The sequence below is a fragment of the Panthera uncia genome, chromosome A2 (assembly GCF_023721935.1).
Source record: "Panthera uncia isolate 11264 chromosome A2, Puncia_PCG_1.0, whole genome shotgun sequence".
Taxonomy (NCBI): Eukaryota; Metazoa; Chordata; class Mammalia; order Carnivora; family Felidae; genus Panthera; species Panthera uncia.
The window spans coordinates 67,406,632-67,427,706 of record NC_064816.1 but is presented as its reverse complement, the minus strand read 5'-3'; the positions used below and the strand labels follow the sequence as shown (position 1 = coordinate 67,427,706).

General features: G+C 41.0%; 1 protein-coding gene across 1 annotated transcript in view; it reads left to right on the top strand.

Annotated features, from left to right (window-relative positions):
• HECW1 (HECT, C2 and WW domain containing E3 ubiquitin protein ligase 1) overlaps positions 1 to 21,075 on the top strand; it is a 235,951-nt gene that overhangs the window by 121,986 nt on the left and 92,890 nt on the right. The window contains exons 6-10 of the mRNA XM_049641299.1: positions 3,655 to 3,797; positions 5,791 to 5,891; positions 7,441 to 8,778; positions 13,856 to 13,957; positions 18,487 to 18,637. Of these exons, the coding sequence (XP_049497256.1) occupies positions 3,655 to 3,797; positions 5,791 to 5,891; positions 7,441 to 8,778; positions 13,856 to 13,957; positions 18,487 to 18,637 (1,835 nt within the window). The remainder of the gene's footprint in view (positions 1 to 3,654; positions 3,798 to 5,790; positions 5,892 to 7,440; positions 8,779 to 13,855; positions 13,958 to 18,486; positions 18,638 to 21,075) is intronic.

Genomic DNA, 21,075 nt, shown 5'->3' with positions numbered 1-21,075 from the left:
TTTTGGGTAAATACACAGTACTGCCATTACTGGATTGTAGGGAAGTTCTATTTTTAATTTTTTGAGGAACATCCATGCTGTTTTCTACAGTGGCTTCACCAGTTTACATTCCCACCAGTAGGATACAAGGGTTCCTTTTTCTCCAAATCCTCATCAACATTTGTTGTTTCTTGTGTTGTTAATTTTAGAAATTCTGATAGGTGTGAGGTGATATCTCATTAAGTTTTGATTTGCATTTCCCTGATGATGAGTAGTGTTGAGCATCTTTTCATGTGTCTGGATGTCTTCTTTGGAGAAATGTCTGCTCATATTTTCTGCCCATTTTTAAACTGGATAATTTGTTTTTTGGGGTGTTGAATTTTAAAAGTTCTTTATGTATTTTGGATACTAACCCTTTATCGGATATGTCATTGGCAAATATCTTCTTCCATTCCATAGGCTGCCTTTTAGTTTTATTGACTATTTCCTTTACTGTACAGCAGCTTTTTATTTTGATGTAGTCTCAATAGTTTATTTTTGCTTTTATTTCCCTTGCCTCAGGAGATACATCTAGAAAAATTTTGCTATACCTGATGTCAGAGAAATTACTGCCTATGCTCTATTCTAGGATTTTTGTGGTTTTAGTTCTCACATTTAGGTCTTTTATCCATTTGTGAATTTATTTTTATGTATGGTGTAAGAAAATGGTCCAGTTTGATTCTTTTGCATGTTTCTGTCCAGTTTTCACAATATCATTTGTTGAAGAGACTATCTTTTTCCCATTGCATATTCTTTCCTCCTTTGTCAAGATTAATTGACCATATAATTGTGGGTTTATTTCTGGGTTTTCTATTCTGCTCCATTGATCTATATGTCTATTTTTGTGCCAGTACCATGTTGTTTTGATTATTAAAGCTTTGTAGTATGACATGAAGTCTGGAGGTAGTTTTTCTCCAGTTTTGCTTTTCTAAGATTCTTTCGCTATTCAAGGTCTTTTGTGATTCAATACAAATTTTAGGATTGTTTGTTCCAGTTCTGTGAAAAATGCTAGTATTTTGATAGACATTGCATTAACTCTGTAGCTTGCTTTGGGTAATAGAGACATTTTAACAATATTTGTTCTTCTAACCCATGAGCATGGAATGTCTTTCCATTTCTTTGTGCCTTCTTCAATTTCTTTCATCAGTGTTTTACAGTTTTTAGACTTTCACCTCTTTGGCTAAGTCTTTTCCTAGGTATTTTATTATTTTTGTTATAATTATAAATGAGATTGTTTTCTTAACTTCTCTTTATACTGCTTCATTATTAGTGTATAGAGATGTAACACATTTATGTACATTGATTTTGTATCCTGTGACTTTACTGAATTCATTTATCAGTTCTAGCAGTGTTTTGGTGGAATCTTTCGGTTTTTCTATATAGAATGCCATGTTATCTGGAGATAGTGAAAATGTTACCTCTTCCTTACCAACATGGATGCCTTTTATTTCTTTTTGTTGTGTGATTGCTGTGGCTAGAACTGACAGTACTATGTTAAATAATGGTGGTAAGAGTAGACATCCTAGTCTTGATCCTGACCTTAGGGGAAAAGCTGTCGGTTGTTCTCCACTGAGTATGATGTTCACTGTGGGTTTTCATACAAAGCCTTTATTACGTTGAGGTATGTTCCCTGTAAACCTACTCTGTTGAGGGCTTGTATCATGAATGGATGTACTTTGTCAAATGTTTTTTCTGCATCTATTGAAATGATCATATGGTTTTTTATCCTTTCTCTTATTGATGTGAAGTATCATGCTGATTGTTTTGTGAATATTGAACCACCTTTGCATCCCAGGAAAAAATCCCACTTGATTGTCCTGAATGATTTTTGTAATGTATTGTGGAATTCAGTTTGCTAGTATATTCTTGAGGATTTTTGCTCTATGTTCATCAGGAATATTGGCCTGTACTTCTGTTTATTTGTTGTATCTTTATCTGGTTTTGGTATTAGGGTAATGCTGACCTCATAGAATAAATTTGGAAGTTTTCCTTCCTCTTCTATTTTTTAGAATACTTTGAGAATAATTGATATCAACTCTTCTTTAAATGTTTGATAGAATTTCCTTATGAAGTCCATCCTGGACTTTTCTTTGTCGGGAGTTTTTGATTAGTGATTCAATTTCCTTGAATTGGTCTGTTTAAATTTTCTGTTTCTTCCTGCTCCAGTAGGTTATGTTTCTAGGAATTTATCCATTTCTTCTAGGTTGTGCAATTTGTTGGCATAAAATTTTCATAATATTCTCTTATAATTGTTTACATGATGTTAGGTGTTATTTCTCCTCTCTCATTTGTGATTTTGTTTATTTGAGTTCTCTCTGTCTCTCTCTATCTCTCTGTCTCTGTCTCTCTCTCTCTCTCTCTCTTTCTCTCTCTCTCTCTCATGAGTTTAGCTAGAGGTTTATCAATTTTATTGTTTTTTTTCCAAAAAAACAACTCCTGGTTTCATTGATCTGTTCTATTGCATTTTTTTTTTTAGTATCTATATCATTTCTTTCTGCTCTAGTCTTTATTGTTTCCTTCCTTCTGCTGGGTTTGGGTTTTGTTTGTTCTTCTTTTTCTGGCTCCTTTAGGTATAAGGTTAGGTTGTTTATTCCTTTTCTATACTCTCATTGCTGGCCATGCCAACTCCTGATAGTCACAATCTTCTTTAATTGTTGTTGCCTTTATTTTAAAAGTCATAAGGCATGCTACTTTAAAAATGAACAATTTAGAATCAAATGAAAAAGGTCTGCTTTCTGTCCTCCCTACTAGCCTACCTCCTTGGGTTGAGTTTGGAGTAAACCCATCCAGGCATTTTCTTTGCAGTTCCAAGTACAAATGCAATCCCACTCTTCATATTCTTAACATCTTGCTTTTTTACTTTGTTTTTCAATTATCTATTCATGTTGGTGCATATTACATGTTTCTTTTGAACGAGAGCAGAGTTGTCAATTTCAAAGACTTAGTATCCTTAATTTAACTGGTTTCCTGTTGATAGACATTTTTGGCCTTTCCAGTCTTTTGCTACTATTAATGCTCCAGTGAACGTCCTTATAAAATGTATAATTTGCACACTTGTGCAAATTAATTCAGAGGAAAAATTCCAGAATTAGAATTCTGAGTTGCGGGGAATTTGCAGCTTAAACGTCAATAAATATTGTCGATTCCTGTCCCAAAGGTTGAATCAATTGAATGAGATTGTACATCAATACAGTGTGAGAGTTCTCTTTCCACTGTCAAGAATGCAAGGTACTATCAAATACTTTAAATCTCTGCCATTATAATCATTAAAAAAGGGTATTTTGTTCCGGTTTAAAGTGCATTTCCTTAATAATAGGTGAGTTTGTGCTTGTTCTTTCTTTAAATGTGTTAATACCTTTAGTATAGTGAGGCTTAAGTGGACTCTTTCTCCTTAAGGTGAGTTGTTTTTATTATTTGAATCTCAGAGAATAGCCTTATTTTTAAGCATTGAAGAAGTACCTCAATATTACTGTTATTCATTTACTGAATAAATAGGGCTCACAGCATTTCTAAGACCTTGATATATATATTGCCACTGGGATGTTTTATAATGATTTCATCCAAGGCAGATGGGCTGGGAATTGGCCAGCCCTTGCACCTCTCAGTTAATTGATGTGACATATAATTTCATTGCAGCAATTCAGCTTTGTGTCCTTGCCCACTGATGTACTGGAAATTGAGGTGAAAGACAAGTTTGCTAAGAGCCGCCCCATCATCAAGCGCTTCTTGGGAAAGCTGTCGATGCCCGTTCAAAGACTCCTGGAGAGACACGCCATAGGGTAAACCTGTGACTGAGACCTCACTATCACTAAGGCTTCAGTGAGCAGACGAAGGGAGGCCTGCAAGCTGCAATAATATAGTCTCATGGTGGTATTGAATCTCTTTGGCTTCTCCCATTAATTCTGTTGCTCGAGCCACAACATTCAATTAAACAAACCCTTACCTTTCCCCTTTTCTGTACCACTGGTTACTTACACAAGAGAGCAGAAAATCCTAAGACAATATTGAAAGAAGCCCTTAATGAGGCATTTTTCTAGACAGGTAGAAATTAAAAATTTGTTTTACCATGAAGAATATTATTTCTGCTTGTGGGATTTAATCATTTGAGATGTTTGTATTACAAGATCAAATGCTAGGTTACTAGAGTAGAGAGACTTAGAAAATGCTAGATAGTATGTATGAAATTTTAAAAGCATGAATTGTCATGGGCAACTGCAATTATGTTACTCGCAGAATTCAGTTGTATATAAGAATGTTTCTGTATCTCTTACATTCATCTCCACTCATGATTCTCATTAAAGTGAACTCTAACAGGTAAAATATTTATATATAATATATGTTTCCTTAGTTAACAGCTGCTCTATTTGAAAACACTGGGTTTCATTATGGCTCTCTGGGCCATAAATGTATGCTATGCTATACAATGTAATCCTTAGAAGGATATCAAAGGAATGAGGAGAATTTACAGAATTTCCAAGTGTCTTCAATTAAAGCTTTTTGGATTTTCAGGACTTTGGAATCACTAATGATTATCATGGAGACACTTAATTAGAACCACGTGTACAGCTATATGCATATAGACATGCCATTAACTCTCAAGCCAAAAGTAGAGACATTTATGGAGCTACAACCATGTGTCAAACACAGGGTTTGCACTTTCCATTTATGGAAATCCTCACAGGATTAAACAAGCAAACAAATGTACATAAAGAATGCAAAGCAGTCCCTGGTACATAGAGACTAAACTGCTCTAAACTGTTCATTTTTTTTTAAATAGAATATTACATGATTTTTAAAATAAAGGAAACTCAGAAGGCTCCCTCAATTCCTTTGCCTGTAACACCCCAGCCCTTCAATGGCTCTCTGCTTGCCCTGAAGTCCTATAAACAGACCAGGGTGGAGTTTCAAGGTCTATATATGGGGCCGTGATGTTGGTGTAGTTGGACACCAGCCTACAAGTCTTGCTTCGGTCCATCCTGCAGCAGGCCACCTTCTAAGCACTCCACAGCTCCTCACATGGAGGAGGATACTCCAGTAACCATGATGGCATATTTTGTTAGACATTACATATATGTACCGCAAGATATGTATCTGTTGCTGGCAATGTCCATTATTAAGGGCATATTTGGGAAATACCAGCCTGCACAGGAAAAGCAAGCAAAGATACCCATCTTTTTTGTTGTTATTGTTGTCTTTTGGGGGGCTTCTTTTGGCTTAGAACACAGGTTGTCAGGTAACTTTCTGTTAAGGGCCAGGTAGTAAATATTTTAGGTTTTGTAGACCATATAGTCTCTGACTACTCAACGCTGCCATTGTAGCATGAAAGCAGCCCCAGATGATAAGTAAACTAATAAGCATGGCTGCATTCCAATAAAGCTTTTATTTGGGGAACTGAAATTGGAATTTCATACAATTTTAATGTGTCACAAAATATTATTCTTCTTTTGCTTTTTTTCCCAACCATTTTAAAATGTAAAAAACTCATGGCTTTATAAAAATAGATGGTGGGCCAAATTTGGCCCCTGGGCTGTAGTTTGCTGACTTCTGCTTTACAATAGAGGGATTTCCTTGAAGTTTTACATTGTTGTTGAGCAGATGTAATTTCCCATCTTTACCTTAAGACCATTTCCTATGTACCTGAGTGGATCATCACCTCCTATTAGCAGGGCCTCCCTGGGCTTGCCTACTTCACCCACTGGCATAGAAACCATGCTGTAGAATCTTTAAGGAGAGGTATTGACCAGATCTGTAATGGTGCTTATTTCCTTCTAGGGATAGGGTGGTCAGCTATACACTTGGCCGCAGGCTTCCAACAGATCATGTGAGTGGACAGCTGCAATTCCGATTTGAGATCACTTCTTCCATCCACCCAGGTATTTTTGGCATGAATTCATGTCTTGTCCTAGCAGAGGGTCAGTGTGTTCCTTTCTCTAAAATACAATAACCGTGGTTCTCTCCAGACATGTCCTAGGTTTTGTGGTTCTCTCTCTTCTCCATTTGAGGCCCAGAAGCCAGTGATCTGTTCTGGAAACCAGATTGCTGTCCCCTTGATTGAGAGGCTCCTCTTCATTCTGGTGACCCAAAGGTAGAGGGTTAGACAGTGGAGTGGGAATTGACAATGAGGCCAACGTGGGTATGGAGCCATGTCTGATTTATCATTTTACTTCCAGCACCCACATAGGAGGTGCTCAATAGATACTTAATCATTACATACATGAATGAATGAATGGATGAGAAAATGAATGAATGTGATACATGTCATATTATTGAAAAACTATCATTATCCAATGGATTTATCACAATGAAAAACATAAGTTGGACAGAAAATTTCAGAATCATCCAGTGTCCAGTTTTTCAAGCCAAAACACATTTCCAAATAAGAATGATGAGATGCCTCCTAATTCCACTTTAGCTCTTCTCCTGAACTCCCATACTAAGTGTAGATCATGCTGAGAATTAGCCAGTCCTTCTGGGCCACATTTACAAGTTGCCGTTAAAGCTAATGAGGCTTTGAAAACTCAGGGTCTGGAGTTTATCACTGCCCGCTCATTAAAGTCCTGTTGTACTTGTCTATGCCCAATATATAATGCAGATTGGAAGAAAACATGCTGACTGTTTGGTCCTTTCACTCAGCCTTTTCTTCATCCTGAGAATAAAATTGACTCTTCCCTCACTGTAGCAAAAAAAGAGGGCCTATGGCTCACCAAGAGAGATCATTCCTCTTGAATGAGTCAATTGCACTAGTGCTTTTGAAATGGGAAGTTCACACTGGGCTGGGGATCCAATAGATAAAGCACCTGGGAGGAAGGAGAACTAAACAGTGATTGCTGCTCCTTAAATGGTTGCTTGATGTGGAGATGTGTTTATTTTCCATCGCAATAACCTCCAAATATTGGTGGCCTCCGGGTCTGAGCTACCGAAGGACTGTGGTTGCTCCCATCAACTAGCCATTTTCTTCTCTGTAGTTGCTAAAAACCCAGCTTTCCCATTCTGCCACCTGGTGGACCCAGCCAGAGGAAACACTGAGCAAGTATTAACCTTAGCTGCCCTGCGCAAGACCCTATAACCCCCCCCCCCCCCCCACGTCTTCTCCGCAGTCTTCCGCCAAGCCAACATTGTTGAGCACCCGCTATGTGCCGGGAACTGGGTAGTTCTAGGCTTTGGATATTTTAACCAAAACTATGAATTCCCTTGAAACAGAATTCTGAAATATATCATGACAGCAAATTGTCATTAACAGAAGAAGTCCTTACAGATTTTTTTAGCAGAGCTTTGGCCTATGAGAAACCTTCATCCACCCTACATCCAATATCCTCACGCAGAAATCCCTTAGGATGGCTTACATGGCCGGCAGAGTACACTAATACACTAACCCCACAATGCGCTCTTCTGGAAGAAATGACATTTTCTTCTCGCCCGCAGATGATGAGGAGATGTCCCTGAGCGCCGAGCCTGAGTCCGCGGACATTCAGGACAGCCCCATGAACAGCCTGTTGGCCAGCAGCCGCGGGGAGCCTCCCGGCGAGGCACCGGAGCTCCCCAGGGGCTCCAAGCCCGAGCCGCTGAGCCAGGGCAGCGCTGGGGACGCTGCCCGGAACGGGAGCCTGGAGCTGGCCGATCCGGTTGAGGAAGCGGCAGGTACCAACGAGGCAGGAGACGACGGCGCGGGCTCTGTGGGACCTGACGGGGCTGGGGAGCTTCTGGGCCCGGGGCGTGAGGACGCCGAGCCCGCCCTGAGTGCGGAAGAACTGGCGGAGCGGCTGGAGCTGGGTGGGGAGGTGCCCCCACCGGGGCTGCTGGAGGACAGCGAAGGCCCGGGCGGCACCGGGGAGCCCGAGGCAGAGGAAGCGGCCACAGAGAGCCGGGCGGGGGGAGAGGAGGAGAAGGAGCAGGCGGAGGAGGAGGAGGGCGACGTGTCCGCCCTGGGGCAGGGGGAGGACAGGCTGCAGCTGCGGGCCTCGGTGAAGAGGAAAAGCAGGCCGTGCTCCTTGCCGGTGTCCGAGCTGGAGACTGTGATCGCGTCCGCCTGCGGAGACCCCGAGACCCCGCGGACACACTACATCCGCATCCACACCCTGCTGCACAGCATGCCCTCCGCCCAGGGCGGCGGCGCCGCGAGCGACGACGGCGCCGAGGAGGAGGCCACCCTCCAAGACGCCTCGGAGAAAGACGGGCTCAGCGAGGTGGACACGCTAGCTGCCGCGCCGCCTCCCCTCGAAGAGGATGGGGAGGAACTCGAGGGGGCTACTCCAGGCACGGCGACCCCCGGCCACTCCGGCCTGACCAACGGCCTGGGCCCGGACGGCGACACGCTCCCCAGCACAGGGAGTGAGAGCGACTCGAGTCCCCGGCAGGGCGGGGACCACAGCTGCGAGGGCTGTGACACGTCCTGCTGCAGCCCCTCCTGCTACAGCTCCTCGTGCTACAGCACGTCCTGCTACAGCAGCTCCTGCTACAGCGCCTCCTGCTATAGCCCCTCCTGTTACAACGGCAGCAGGTTCGCCAGCCACACCCGCTTCTCCTCCGTGGACAGCGCCAAGATCTCTGAGAGCACCGTCTTCTCGTCGCAAGACGATGAGGAGGAGGAGAACAGTGCGTTCGAATCTGTGCCTGACTCGGTGCAGAGCCCGGAGCTGGACCCGGAGTCGGCAAATGGCGCCGGGCCGTGGCACGACGAGCTGGCCGCCCCCGCCGCCAGCGTGGCAAGAACCGTGGAAGGTCTGGAATCCCCCGTGGCAGGGCCAAGCAATCGGAGAGAAGGTTAGACCTCAAACCTGATCAGAGTGAGAATAGGACCAGCAGGGGGACACAGGTCTCACCAACATGGTTTAAAAACAAGTGAGAGGATCAGTCTCCAGTGGGGTTGCTGGGGCAATGTACGCCTGTCCTGTACATGTATGTGTGCATGCGTATATGTGTATGTAAGTATTCGTGACTGTGAAGAGCAGACATCCACCACCTCTCAGGTAGACACCAAGAATCACAACTAGCACACTCATGTGAGTGTGCACTTGTATGTGTGCATCTCTGTTTTAACTAATCGTTAGAACTGGTTAGTGTACATGTTACCTTTCTAGTCTTGACAGTGACCAGAGCACCAACAGGAGTATCTCATGATATAAGCAGAAAATATTCATCAACATTCAGTGGATAATGTATAAATACCTGCTCACTTCCCAAAACATACTGAAGATTAGCAATAAATGTTAATATAAATTGAAAGAACATTGATTTTACCTCTGCTTTAGAATTTAACTTAGCCTGTGTACATATGGATATGTATAGCTTACATATATTTGTCATTATTTCTGTCTGCTCAGTTCTCGTTATTGTTGGTTTTGTTTTTTTGTTTTGTTTTTGTTTTGTTTTTTTACTATTATTCAATCCAAAAACAAAAACAGTTCACCCATTTCTCTCACCCCCACTCCCCCCGGCAACCATCAATCTGTTCCCTGTTCTCTTGAAAAACTACAAGACAGTAATGAAAGAAATTGATGAAGACACAAATAAATGGAAAGGTATTCCATACTGATGGATTGGATGAATCGATATTGTTAAAATGTCCATGCTACCCAAAGCAGTATTATTGCAAGATTGCAAGATTCCATGCAATCCCTATCAAAATTCTGATGGCATGTTTCACGAAAATAGAACAAACAACCCTATAATTTATATGGAACCATGAAAGACCCCAAATAGCCAAAGCAATCTTGAGAAAGAAGAACAAAGCTGGAGGCATCATGTTCTCTGATTTCAAACTACATTACAAAGCTATCGTAATTAATTACGGTTTTGTTTTTTGTTGTTTTTTGTTAGTTTTGTTTTGTTTTGGCTATTTTGGCTAATGGAAGGAAAAATAACAGGAATTCGTAAATTGCTTTGTTTCAAGTGGGATTCTAACCTAAAAGCTGCCACCTTCAGGTTTAAAATGTATTCAGTATTTTAACTCAAGATGTTTCTTCTTAGTCATGCCTGTGGAATCGTATGTAAAATTAACTCACATTTCTTTATCCAGAATTGGGAACCATTTTCCAGTCAAGTGACAGTGACATGGGGGAAATAATTCAAAGGGCACAAAATAATATGAAATAATTCAGTTGTTTTAAGAGCAAAAAATATAGATTCTGCTATTTTTCTGTTCTACTGCTTATATTAGCTTCCAAACAAAGGTGGTGGTATTGTCTCTAGATTGTAAGCTCATCAAGGGCCAGAACTGTATTTTCTTTATGTTTCATTCTTAGCACCTACACAAATGCCTGACACCTGTAAATTTTTATAGGAACCAAAGTGAGCACAAAAATTCATCCTGAGTATTTAGCAATGCCCAATTCTACATTTCAGAAAGTGGTACATGGGCTAAGGAGAAGTGTGAGGAGACTGGAAAAGAAAGAGAAACACAGAGAGGAAACCATAGTGGCATAGAATAGGAAAAGGCACAATTGAAAACGGGACAGACAATTCCTTTCTTTAATGTGGATGTTTTGAGTCCCTTTGTTCTGGGCCAGATGCTATGTGCTGAGCACAGGGAGATGGATCAGTGTCAGAACCTGTGAAAGGTGCTCAGTAATTATTAACAATTAAAAATAAGTATAGTATAAGGAGATTTGGGGATACACACATAAAGGGCGCAACTAGGAGCTGGCAGGGATATTTTAGTCCAGAGGTCGGCAAACTTTTTTTATAAAGGGCCAGACAATAAATATTTCAGGCTTTATAGATCAAGAGATAAAATTAAGCAACTCTTCTCACCAAAGGCTACTTTTTTTTTTTTTTTTTTAACAGTTTTACCTAGCTCAGAGCCATATAAAAACAAGGCCAGATTCGTAGTTTGTCAGCCTGCTGCAGCCTATGGTATATATTTTGACTGCTGTGTTGGGAGACAACCCACATATGATTAGTTGAAAATTGGCTCAGTAAACAATTGCCTTCATATATAAAGGCATTATGAAAACAAAAACAAAACAAAACAAACAAAACAAAACGCTGCCCATGCCTTTGAGGGACTAACAGCCCACTGGGGGAAAACTCCTCTTTAACAGAAAGGACAGGAAAGCATTTCAGAGACCTAGTGGAAGTCTTTGCAGGGAAGTTTTTTAAAGACATTTCTGAATTCCTGAATTCTGCAGACTATAAACTCAGAAGAGGTTAAGAAGCACCTACAGGCTTCACTCAGGTGGTTGCAAGGGGCAATCCGAAGATTCCTGAGACTGTCAATCTCACGAAGGCTGGGCATATGTTGGCGCGTGACTTCTTCACAGCCCATCTTCTCCCCTGTCAGCAGTGAGCCCCTGAGCTACCTGTGTCAGTGATGTGGCTCTGTCCCTCACTGGCACATGCTCTGAGAAAGCAGGGCTTCACCACAACCCACCTGATATTTGCACAAGAATCTTCTTCCACAAGAATCACTGGTGCCCCTTTACTGTGACTTCTAAGATTGCAAATTCTTTCAGTTAACTTAGCAAAGGTAGACTTACCATACCCATGCCCGCAAAACTGCATCTGCAGCAATTTTGGGAAGATGTGTTCTGTATCTATTTTTTGCTTTTTTTCCCCCTCTGTGAAAACCTCCTTTTTAACCTCAACATAAAATACTTTTTTAAAAAATTGTCTGCAGATCGAATGAAAAGAGCAACATAAAGTTGTGATTTGAGCTCGGGCCCTGGAGTCAGGCCTCCTGGGTTTAATTCAGCCCCGCCACTTTCTGGCTGTGATACCCAAGCCGAGTTACCTGAGTGCTCTATGCCCTTGTCTGAAATGGGTGCAGAGGTAGAATCTATTTCAAAGGGTTGTGGGAAGGATTAAATGAGATAATACATATGAAGCGCTTGACTCTCGTTGAGTGAGGGTTCTTCCAAGCAGATAAGCAGTGAGGCTAACTTTTTAAGTGGAGTATGTTTCCTTCTCGGGGATTCTAGCAGCTCTGAACACTTGCTTTGTGTTTGAGGCAAGGGTGAGTGTGTGGAGCCGTGGCCTCTGCAGAACAGAATCGCTTGCTTCTTTCGTGCGCTCCATCCATTCAGTAGGCTGAGCTGCGCCCGTCACATCATTGCATTTGCTTGGGTTTCACGAGCAGGCGGGGTCAGCTCCATTAACCCCAGCGAGCGGCAATATTATGTTTCCACTAGCTTGGAGGAGTAATTAACCTGATTGGTTGAATTAATTACAAGAGGTAAGTTTGTTGTTCTTTTTAAGAAACCAAATTGAAAATGCAGCAGCTGGTGACATAACAACTGTGCCATTGCTTTTTAGTTTCTGACACGAAACACCTACAATGACAAACATGAGTGTGAGATCCACTAAAAACAGAACCCCTATCTGAAGCAGGAGTCAGTTCATAGGAGCTGTGCACTGAGACTCCACCCCAGGATTTGAGTCACATACCAAAGTTTGCACAAGAAACCATGCTATATACTTAACATTTAAAAGGATCCGTTGTTCCTGAATACATCTCTGTTTTTGCTTTACAGTTAGCTCTAGGAATCAAACTGCTAAATTCAACCTGCCTAACTTCCTTCCTAATTAATTTCATCAGTTTTATGGATCCAGAATGAGAAGAAATTACCGTCCTTTCCATGTATGGACATTCTAGGAAGTTTTTGAAATGTGAGATCCCATAAAGATCTTAACCACCGTTTTTCAGTTTCTACCCTTTTTGACTCAAGGGATAATGGAACACGTGATATTTCCATCAGCCATGGAGGGCAGAGGAAGGAGAAGGCCTGACCTTTGTCCTCTGGCTAATAGGGTCTATTTTGAGAGAGCCATGAGCGTGTGAGCTGGAGGGATACCAGTCTGAATGGGGGCTGTCTCGTGGCCCTTCTAGCTCTCCAAAGGTCAAGAGCAATTGCCTTTGATCATATGCCCTAAACAGCTGGTGAGTTGGCCTGCCTTCCACATAGCCACTCTCATGCAGTATTACCAGGACCTGAGGACGTCATGAGATAGGAACATCATTTTAGGACATTGTTCAGTCTATTATAAGTGTGAATGACAATAATATCAGCTATGTCTATAATAATTGAGGCATGCATTCTGTGGATATGTCTACTTCTAAAATCTCTCCATGTCCGTCTTTCTTCCTTCTATCCCACTTCTGTGTTTCAAGTTTTCCTGTCTCAGTCTTCCTGCCTCTTATCTACTTCCTTCGTCTCTTGTCCTTTTCTCTTTCCAGAGCACCCTGACTTGTCTGGTTTTTCCTCAAGATAATCTGGAACAATCACAAGATTCCATACCTGCTTGGCTCCCCACCCCAGCCCCTACGCTCCCATACTACAGGAATATGCCTTCTTGGCCCACCAGTTTCTCAGCTCCATCTTGGAAAGGCACCATCTAAGAATCTCATTCCAAAAACAAAACCTGAAAAACAGCATCTTAGCAGCCCTGTGATGAAACCGATCCAGATAAGGACCTATGGTTTTACACTGGCTCACCGAGTTTTATGGGACCTTAGAAATGCCACACTTCCCTCAGACAGGCCTGTTTCTTTAGCTGGGCTAGAGTCAGGCTCTGCTCATTTTCTTTTGTGTCCCTGTCTGATGCCACCTTCCCATCAAAGAAAAGTCAGGTGGTTATAGAATCAGACCCTGATCCCCACATATTGGTCTGTGTGGTACAGATCATAGTCATGAAGTGTTTATTTTCTTTGGGGTTTGAAACAAAAAAGTGCCCTCTACTCCCTCTCTCATGAATGACTGTGAATGTAGCAAACTGACATAAAAAACAGATTTCCCATCCTGGGATTTTTTTTCTTGTACTAGTTTGTTTTACGGTCATGCGTTTTTGATGGCGTTGCTGCAGCAATGAGTGAATCTGAATGTCTTGACTATCTTGTCCGTAGGTGAATGTCCTATACTCCATAATTCCCAGCCAGTAAGCCAGCTTCCTTCCTTGAGGCCTGAACATCATCACTACCCAACAATCGATGAGCCTCTTCCACCAAGTAAGCTTTAGTTTTTAAAATCTATGTCTTAATTCTTCCTATCAAGTCTGAACAGGTCAGTATGAACTTGTATGTACACATCCAAACTCTTCCCCAACTCCATACTTCACACTGTGATCAAAAATCAATATGGCACCTACTACTATAAAAATGGGGCATTTTGGACTAATGATTTCAGTATGTGGTCTTGAAGAGATAACCCAGTATTTTCAGTGCCCCCTCACCTTCTGAAACAGAGAGTATTTCTTTATAAGACTTGACTAGTCCTTGCAAACTGCACCTGACCTTTAAGTCCTAAATTCTACTATTTCATATTTAAAAGTTCACAGGTCAAAATAGAATAATTCTGTTGTTCTCCATTGGACCTATTATGCCACAGGCACCTCCATATAATAAAACATTCCACCCAAGAGAATGAAAGAACTTGCGTTTTCCTTGCTATTAACTTCCATCAATAGGAGACAGTCTCAAATTTCTTCTGTAGTTCTTAGGGGTTTCCAGGAAAAAAAATATACATATTATCTTTAGGGATGGTATTCCACATCATTTTCTGGTAACTGCAAAACTGCAAAACTAAGAAAAAATGCCTATTCCCTGATGGATCGATTCTTGATAATGTGATATATTTTGCATTTGCACCATTCTTGTCCTATTCAGTTGTAATTTATCACTGACAAAGCAATAAATACCTTGAATATGTAAACATTTAAAAGAACACTGTATTTGTTTTGGGGGGGTCAAGGCAAACATTATGTTCTTTAACTTTTGATAACCGATTTCTTTATTTATACATTGATTTATGGATAGTCCACAAAAGACTAGTAAAATTTCAGTGTCTATACTTTCTACTTAGCACTTATGTAAAAATATCTATCACATGTTCTCTCCAGTGAAGGAACACTTTCCCCACAATAAATAACCTATCAATGCATGTATGTGTGAATTGACTTCCAATCCATGCAAGAGTAATAACTAGTTATGTACACAAACCTTGTAAATAATTGAATGTAAGTATATTTCAAAGAATTGCTTTATACAAGCTGCTTTCAATAATGAAAACAAGTTCATAGATTTCAATTCTCTGTTCATGCAACCCTGAAAAATATTACAGAAGCTGATAGTGAAGCCTTATAACAGAATTTTCTAGGTAATCTCATATGGTACATGGATGACTTCATTACTGATATCCATTCAACAAATATTCATTAAATGCTCACTCTGTGTGAAGTACTATCTTAGGCAAACAAAACAGACCAAAGATCCCTGCCCTCATGGAGCTTATAGTCTAGCCTGACAGAGACCTATGAATAATAAGAAGAGTGAATGAGGCAATAGTATAACATGTTAGATGGTAATAAGTGCTATGGCAGAGCATGAGCAGAGCATGCTAAGGGGAATTTGGAGTATATGGTGGTGGCTGGTTTGCCATTTTAAATAGGGTGGTCAGGTAGGCTTCATTGAGAGGCAACATTTGAAGCTAGCCTTAGAGGAGGTAAGAAGGTTATCCTTGGGGAGGAAGAGCTTTCTGAGAAAAGAGAACTGCCTGCCTGGTAGGTTTGAAGAACAGCATGGAGGCAGTGTGTCTGGAATGGATTTAGGAAGGAAGAAAGCAGTGGCTGATAAGGTCAGGGAGATATCAGGGACTGGATCACAGAGGGCCTTGTAGATCACTTAAAAGCTTCGGCTTTTACTCTGAATAAAAGGGGAACATTGTAGATGTAGAGAAAAGAAATGACATTCTCTGACTTAGGTTTCTATGGTTGCTCTGTTGGTGTTAAATTTGGAAGAGGAAGGACAGAAGCATGAGACCCAACATAAGGTTATCACTGTGGCCCAGGTGAGAGGCAGTGGTGGCTTAGGCCCAGGTGGGAGCAGTGGAGGTGGTGAGGACTGGTCAAGTTCTAGACATATGTTTTGTAGGTAGATTTGTTGACAGATTAGATGTGATGTGTGAGACAAAGATAGGAATCAAGAATGACCTCAAAAATTTTAACCTAGAAGGATGGAGTTGCCCTCAACTGACATGGGAAGGGAAGGCTGATGATAGAGCATGTTTGGGTGGGAACGATCTGAAGTGTGGTTTTGATCAAGTTATACTGGAGATGTTATCCAAGTAGTGATGTCAAGAAGGCAATTGGATATGTGGCTAAAGTTCAAGGGAAAGGTCTAGACTACAAACATGGTATTGCATTTGTTAAAGTAAAAAGAAAAAAAAGGGGGGAGGAACAGTTTCACAGGCTTTTGTTAGTATAATAACTAAAAATTATGCATTATTAGGCTCTACATTGTTCCTAGACTTCTTGGAAAAGATATACTTCTGTATCTTATAGGTCTTTCAGTCACAAATGAACGACCCTAACTTGCCCCACCATCATGAAGGTAATCACTGGCAGAAATCTATTTACACAACACAGTCCTAAATCCATCAGGACATGCTGAGGCCTGAAATTCTGTCTTTCTTTACACAATATGTGAAAGCAAATTCTTTACAAAGCAATCCAGAAAATACACTTATAATCTATAAGTGCGCTTAGCTATTACTTTCTGAATATTTGTAAGAACTTAGCACTATGCATTTACAATTAGCACTATTTGTTGTTTAATATATTGACAGGATGGCCTGTCCACCTGGCTTGCTATCCTTTTCCATGAGAGATTTGGAAATATGGAAACTTGTACAGTGAAATTGTTATTACCACTGCGCTAGTCTCTAATGTTTTCCCTAGCAAATTTCTGAGACTTGAGCCATGTCTTTGAAGGAATCCTTCCTTTACTATAGGAACCTGGAGGGCGGAGGCATTAGTTTCTCAGCAGTGTGTCCAGGGGACCTGGCATGGTGTCACTCCTAGAGAGTGTTGGGAGGAGTGTGTTTAATTGAACTAGAGACCACAATACTCTTCAAAGATTAATGTTCATTCTTTGTTGTAAGACAGTCATGTTGAATTCAAGAAAAAAAGTGTCCAATTGCTACTAATTTGGGAATCACTGAAATTCCAACATTAACTACCTAGTAGTTACACATATGCATGCACAATTTCATCAGTGAGCTAATTAACATTTACAACTAACAGTTGAGCTGGATTATATAGTAAGCAATTTCAATCAACACCTCCTAGAATATAGTTATACAATCTGACTCCATTTTCCTTCAGTTTGTCTTAGATAAGGTAAATTTGGTGTTTTCTGGTATTTTGGTTTTCATTGGGCATTATTTGACAATTCCTCAGGTAAATGTCAGACATAAGCCACAATCTTCACAAACAGATGTACCATGCACATATAATACCAAAATTAAACCAAATACATTGATTTTTTTCCTTAAGAAAATTGAGAGTTGCTATGTCATTACCTGAATAATCATTTTTCAATAGAATTGTTAATATCTGACCTACTCCCAAAAGCTATTGCTTTTTTCACTTAAAAAGCTGAATAGTTTCCCTCCATTTGCAGCCATTTTTGCTTTTTCTTCTTTAATCAAATGCATTTTTCAGCATAACTTTATCATGAAGCTGTTATTTCCAGCACGTTTTCACATGTGGACTCCAAAAGCTTTGCCCATTGCTGTACAGCAGACATTGCTCTTGTGTGTGAAGCTCAGATATGTATGTATTATTTCCAGCTCTCCCAGTTTCGAGGACTTTTCCACCCACCCACACACCCCCCCATATGTATTATGTAGTGTATCATCCATGCTTCTACCTTTCAGTCTGTTGGTTTTGAAATCTGAGAAGTAAAGGAATTTATCTTAGTCTTGGGCTCCCTCTGCTGTTTGCCATGGTTATTTATCAACAAAGAGGTATTTAAGCGCTTGATGTGTGTTAATAGTCGTTATTGGTTTTGTTTTGTTTTGTTTTGTCAAGAGATATTTGGCAGCCACAGGTGGGTTGAATGTACACTGTGAACCTACAACTTGTCAAAAGGATGGTTTGAAGGGATCAAATCCGTCCATTCTTCCTCTCAAGAGGAATGGCAATCAATCAAGGTTGCTAAGTATTGAATAGAGGTCCTCTGAAGTTTCAGGTACAGTATCTTAGAACTGTAGTTAAAGGTGGTTTGAACGTGAGGGCCATCATTCCCTCACCCACTAGTTGCTGTCCCTCAGATTTAGCAAAAAAAGGATTCTCCAGCATCAGACTGTGCACTCTCAGTGCAGGATGCTTCCAGTCTTCCAGCTGTAAGTTGAGTAGCCAACAAGATTGACATGATGGAAATTGTTAAAGGAAGAAATAAAGTAAATATCAGCCTTCCTCTTTAGAAAATGTTAGACTTTTTAACACAGGTCGTATTTGAGGAAACAGTTACTGTTTAAAATGGCCCAGCAGAGAGGCTGAGTCCAATAGGCTCTCTTTTGGAATGCCAATTCAGTACCAGTACCTCAGAAGTCAGGGCAGGTGCTGTGAGCAGTGTCTGGCCTTCAGCCAGTAACCAATAGGGAGTTCTACCCACAGAAGACCCAGAAGTGGTATCTGTTTCACATGAATCAATAGTTTGTCCTTGATTTTTATTTTTGCCTTTTTATTACACACTAGACTGGGAAGCTCGCATTGACAGCCACGGGCGGGTCTTTTATGTGGACCACGTGAACCGCACGACCACCTGGCAGCGGCCGACAGCAGCAGCCACCCCCGACGGGATGCGGAGATCGGGGTCCATCCAGCAGATGGAGCAACTCAACAGGCGGTTGGTGATCAGCATGCAGTGAGCCCCTGTGAAGCACTGGGAAAGGAGAGTGGCAGCCAGAGAAGCCCCCTCTTACACTTTTCTGCTCAGATTGTATGAGGAGACTGGGAAGTAATTATGTATCTTAAGAAAACCATTTACAGTAGGTACTTGGGAAGCTAGACTCAGAATTTGGTGGCAGGAGCCAAGCTAAAGTCTGAATGTCATTTAAGCATAGACAATCCTCTGAACTTCTTGATGGCACATGCTTGAAACGAGGTGTTCTTAAACCAACAGCCCCCAGAACGCCCGCCCCCTGCCCAGTATTTTCTGAGGGTGCCCCTATTCCATGAACCGTCCAGAAATTGTATGCAAAATTATATATGGATGCACATTTTTCTGTCCGACTGGTCCATATGAGACTCTCAAAAGGGTCCAGAACTCAAACAGCTGAAAACATGCCAAGGATGGTTCCATAGAATATTAAAAGCTGCCTGGAGACAAAAAAAAAAAAAAAAAAAAAAACCTGTTCTAAATCACTGTATTCATGTTTGCCCTGGTCTCCTAATTGCTATATACTCAGAAATAGTAATTCCTAAAAAGTTTTCATCTTAGAAAAAGAAATCTTTAAAAACAGTTTTTGAGAATTGTTTTGTCTAAAAGCTAGACCCTTACTTAACTTGTAAAGATGCCATTTTGTTTTTAACCTGTAAATGAGACCCAACATAACATTTCTCTCATGCTGTAAGCTAGCATGAGCATCGTATGACCTCTTGCTTCAGGCCAAGACTGCAGCTTTGGGATACTTTTAGTAGCCAGGAATGCAAACTTCACCTGTCTCCACATGCCATCTCATTAGTACAAAATAAAGGAATGGTTGGGAGGAATTATAAAGAATAAGGAGCCCCATGGGCTTGAGGGACACATCTCTTGATAACAGATTTCCTTTGGAAATTAACTGTATCAGCCAGAAAAATAAAGTGGACAGTTTAGTCCTATGAAAAAATACACAGAGACAAAAAATTTCAACTTCTAGTTACTGTTGTACACAGAGCAGCATGATTTGGTAAAAATCATCAGGATTCTTTAATTGCTTGAGCATTGGGAAGACATTCACTTTCCACTTTTTCTCCATCAGTAGCCGAGCGTTTAAAGTCAAAATGAGAATCAGGAAGGATTTTCATTGGCAGTGCATTTCTCTACAGTCATTCCCACAGAAAGAAAACACATTACAAGAGGAACTTGTGATAACCTAGTTTTACTAGATATGAATGCACCAAAACTCCATGGGAGAGTCCTTTCATGATGATTGCAACCAAACTCCTGTAAATAAAAATGTAGAGGACACAGCAAGCTCATTTTACGTAGAGCCCGGGTTGAAATTCCATAGGCAGAAATAGTCTCTAGGTCTGTCTTGCCAGAACAGAGAGGCTGAAATTGGGAGAGCATCACCAGGCTATATCTATGAGAGGTGCAGTTTGAGCACTAGAAGAAAACAATAAATCAAAGCAAAGTAAGCACCTTGACCTCTGACATAAAAATCCATGAAAGTTCATCATGTTCGTGTTGTATAATATAAAAATTAGTCCAAGTCCATCCTGAATCAGGCCTCTAGAGAAGTTCTGAAGGCTTTAATGTGTAAATTCCTGTGCCCTCCATGGAGCCCAACACTCTGGGAGAGGCAGCCAGACTTTGCAGAATAGGAAGTTGTGTTTTGCTGCATCCATCTGGACAGATAAAAAGAAAAGGAATTTAAAGATTTGAGAAAGTACTTATTTCTTGTGAAAAAGCCTACTTAGGGAAGGAAAGGTCAGATGACCTTGAGATAAGTATTCAGGCTCTTCAGCGCTTATCTTAAGCTATCACTTTCAAGCATGTACGGTTTTTTAGTGATTTGGCATGATAACAGCAGCCACAGAAAGTATACTGCCAGTCTTTTCCCCATCACGGATGTGATCAGTCACAGGGGTCAGTTTTTGATAACCTGCAGTTGGTTATCGGGAGGAGTTTACAACCATCACTGTCTAACAGCAAAACGGAAATATTGTCAGTGTTGCAAGAAGATGTAGGGGAGGAAAACTTCCTAAGGAAGGAAACTTCTAGGTTCTTGACATAAGATTAACATGAGAAAAGCAAACTTAATTTCTTATGGATGGGAGCTCCTAGAAATATGAGACTCAAAGAAGTGACCAAAGCAGACAACTTTTATATCTTTTAGAGAAAGAAACATTTGGGGTGGAGCAGGGGATGAAGAATTGACAAGACAAAAAAGTTTCGGCTTGGGGTAATAAATTAGTGAAGAGTAACAAGGTTTGTTTACACAGTCTTCCCCACCCTGATTCCCTATCCCTGGTGATAAGGATGACTTCCAGCCTCCGGGTACAGGAAGGGTGCCCTTCACAAGGCGAATTCATTTCCTGCTTTCAGGAGAACAGAGGAGGGTCAGAGTGTCCTTCTGC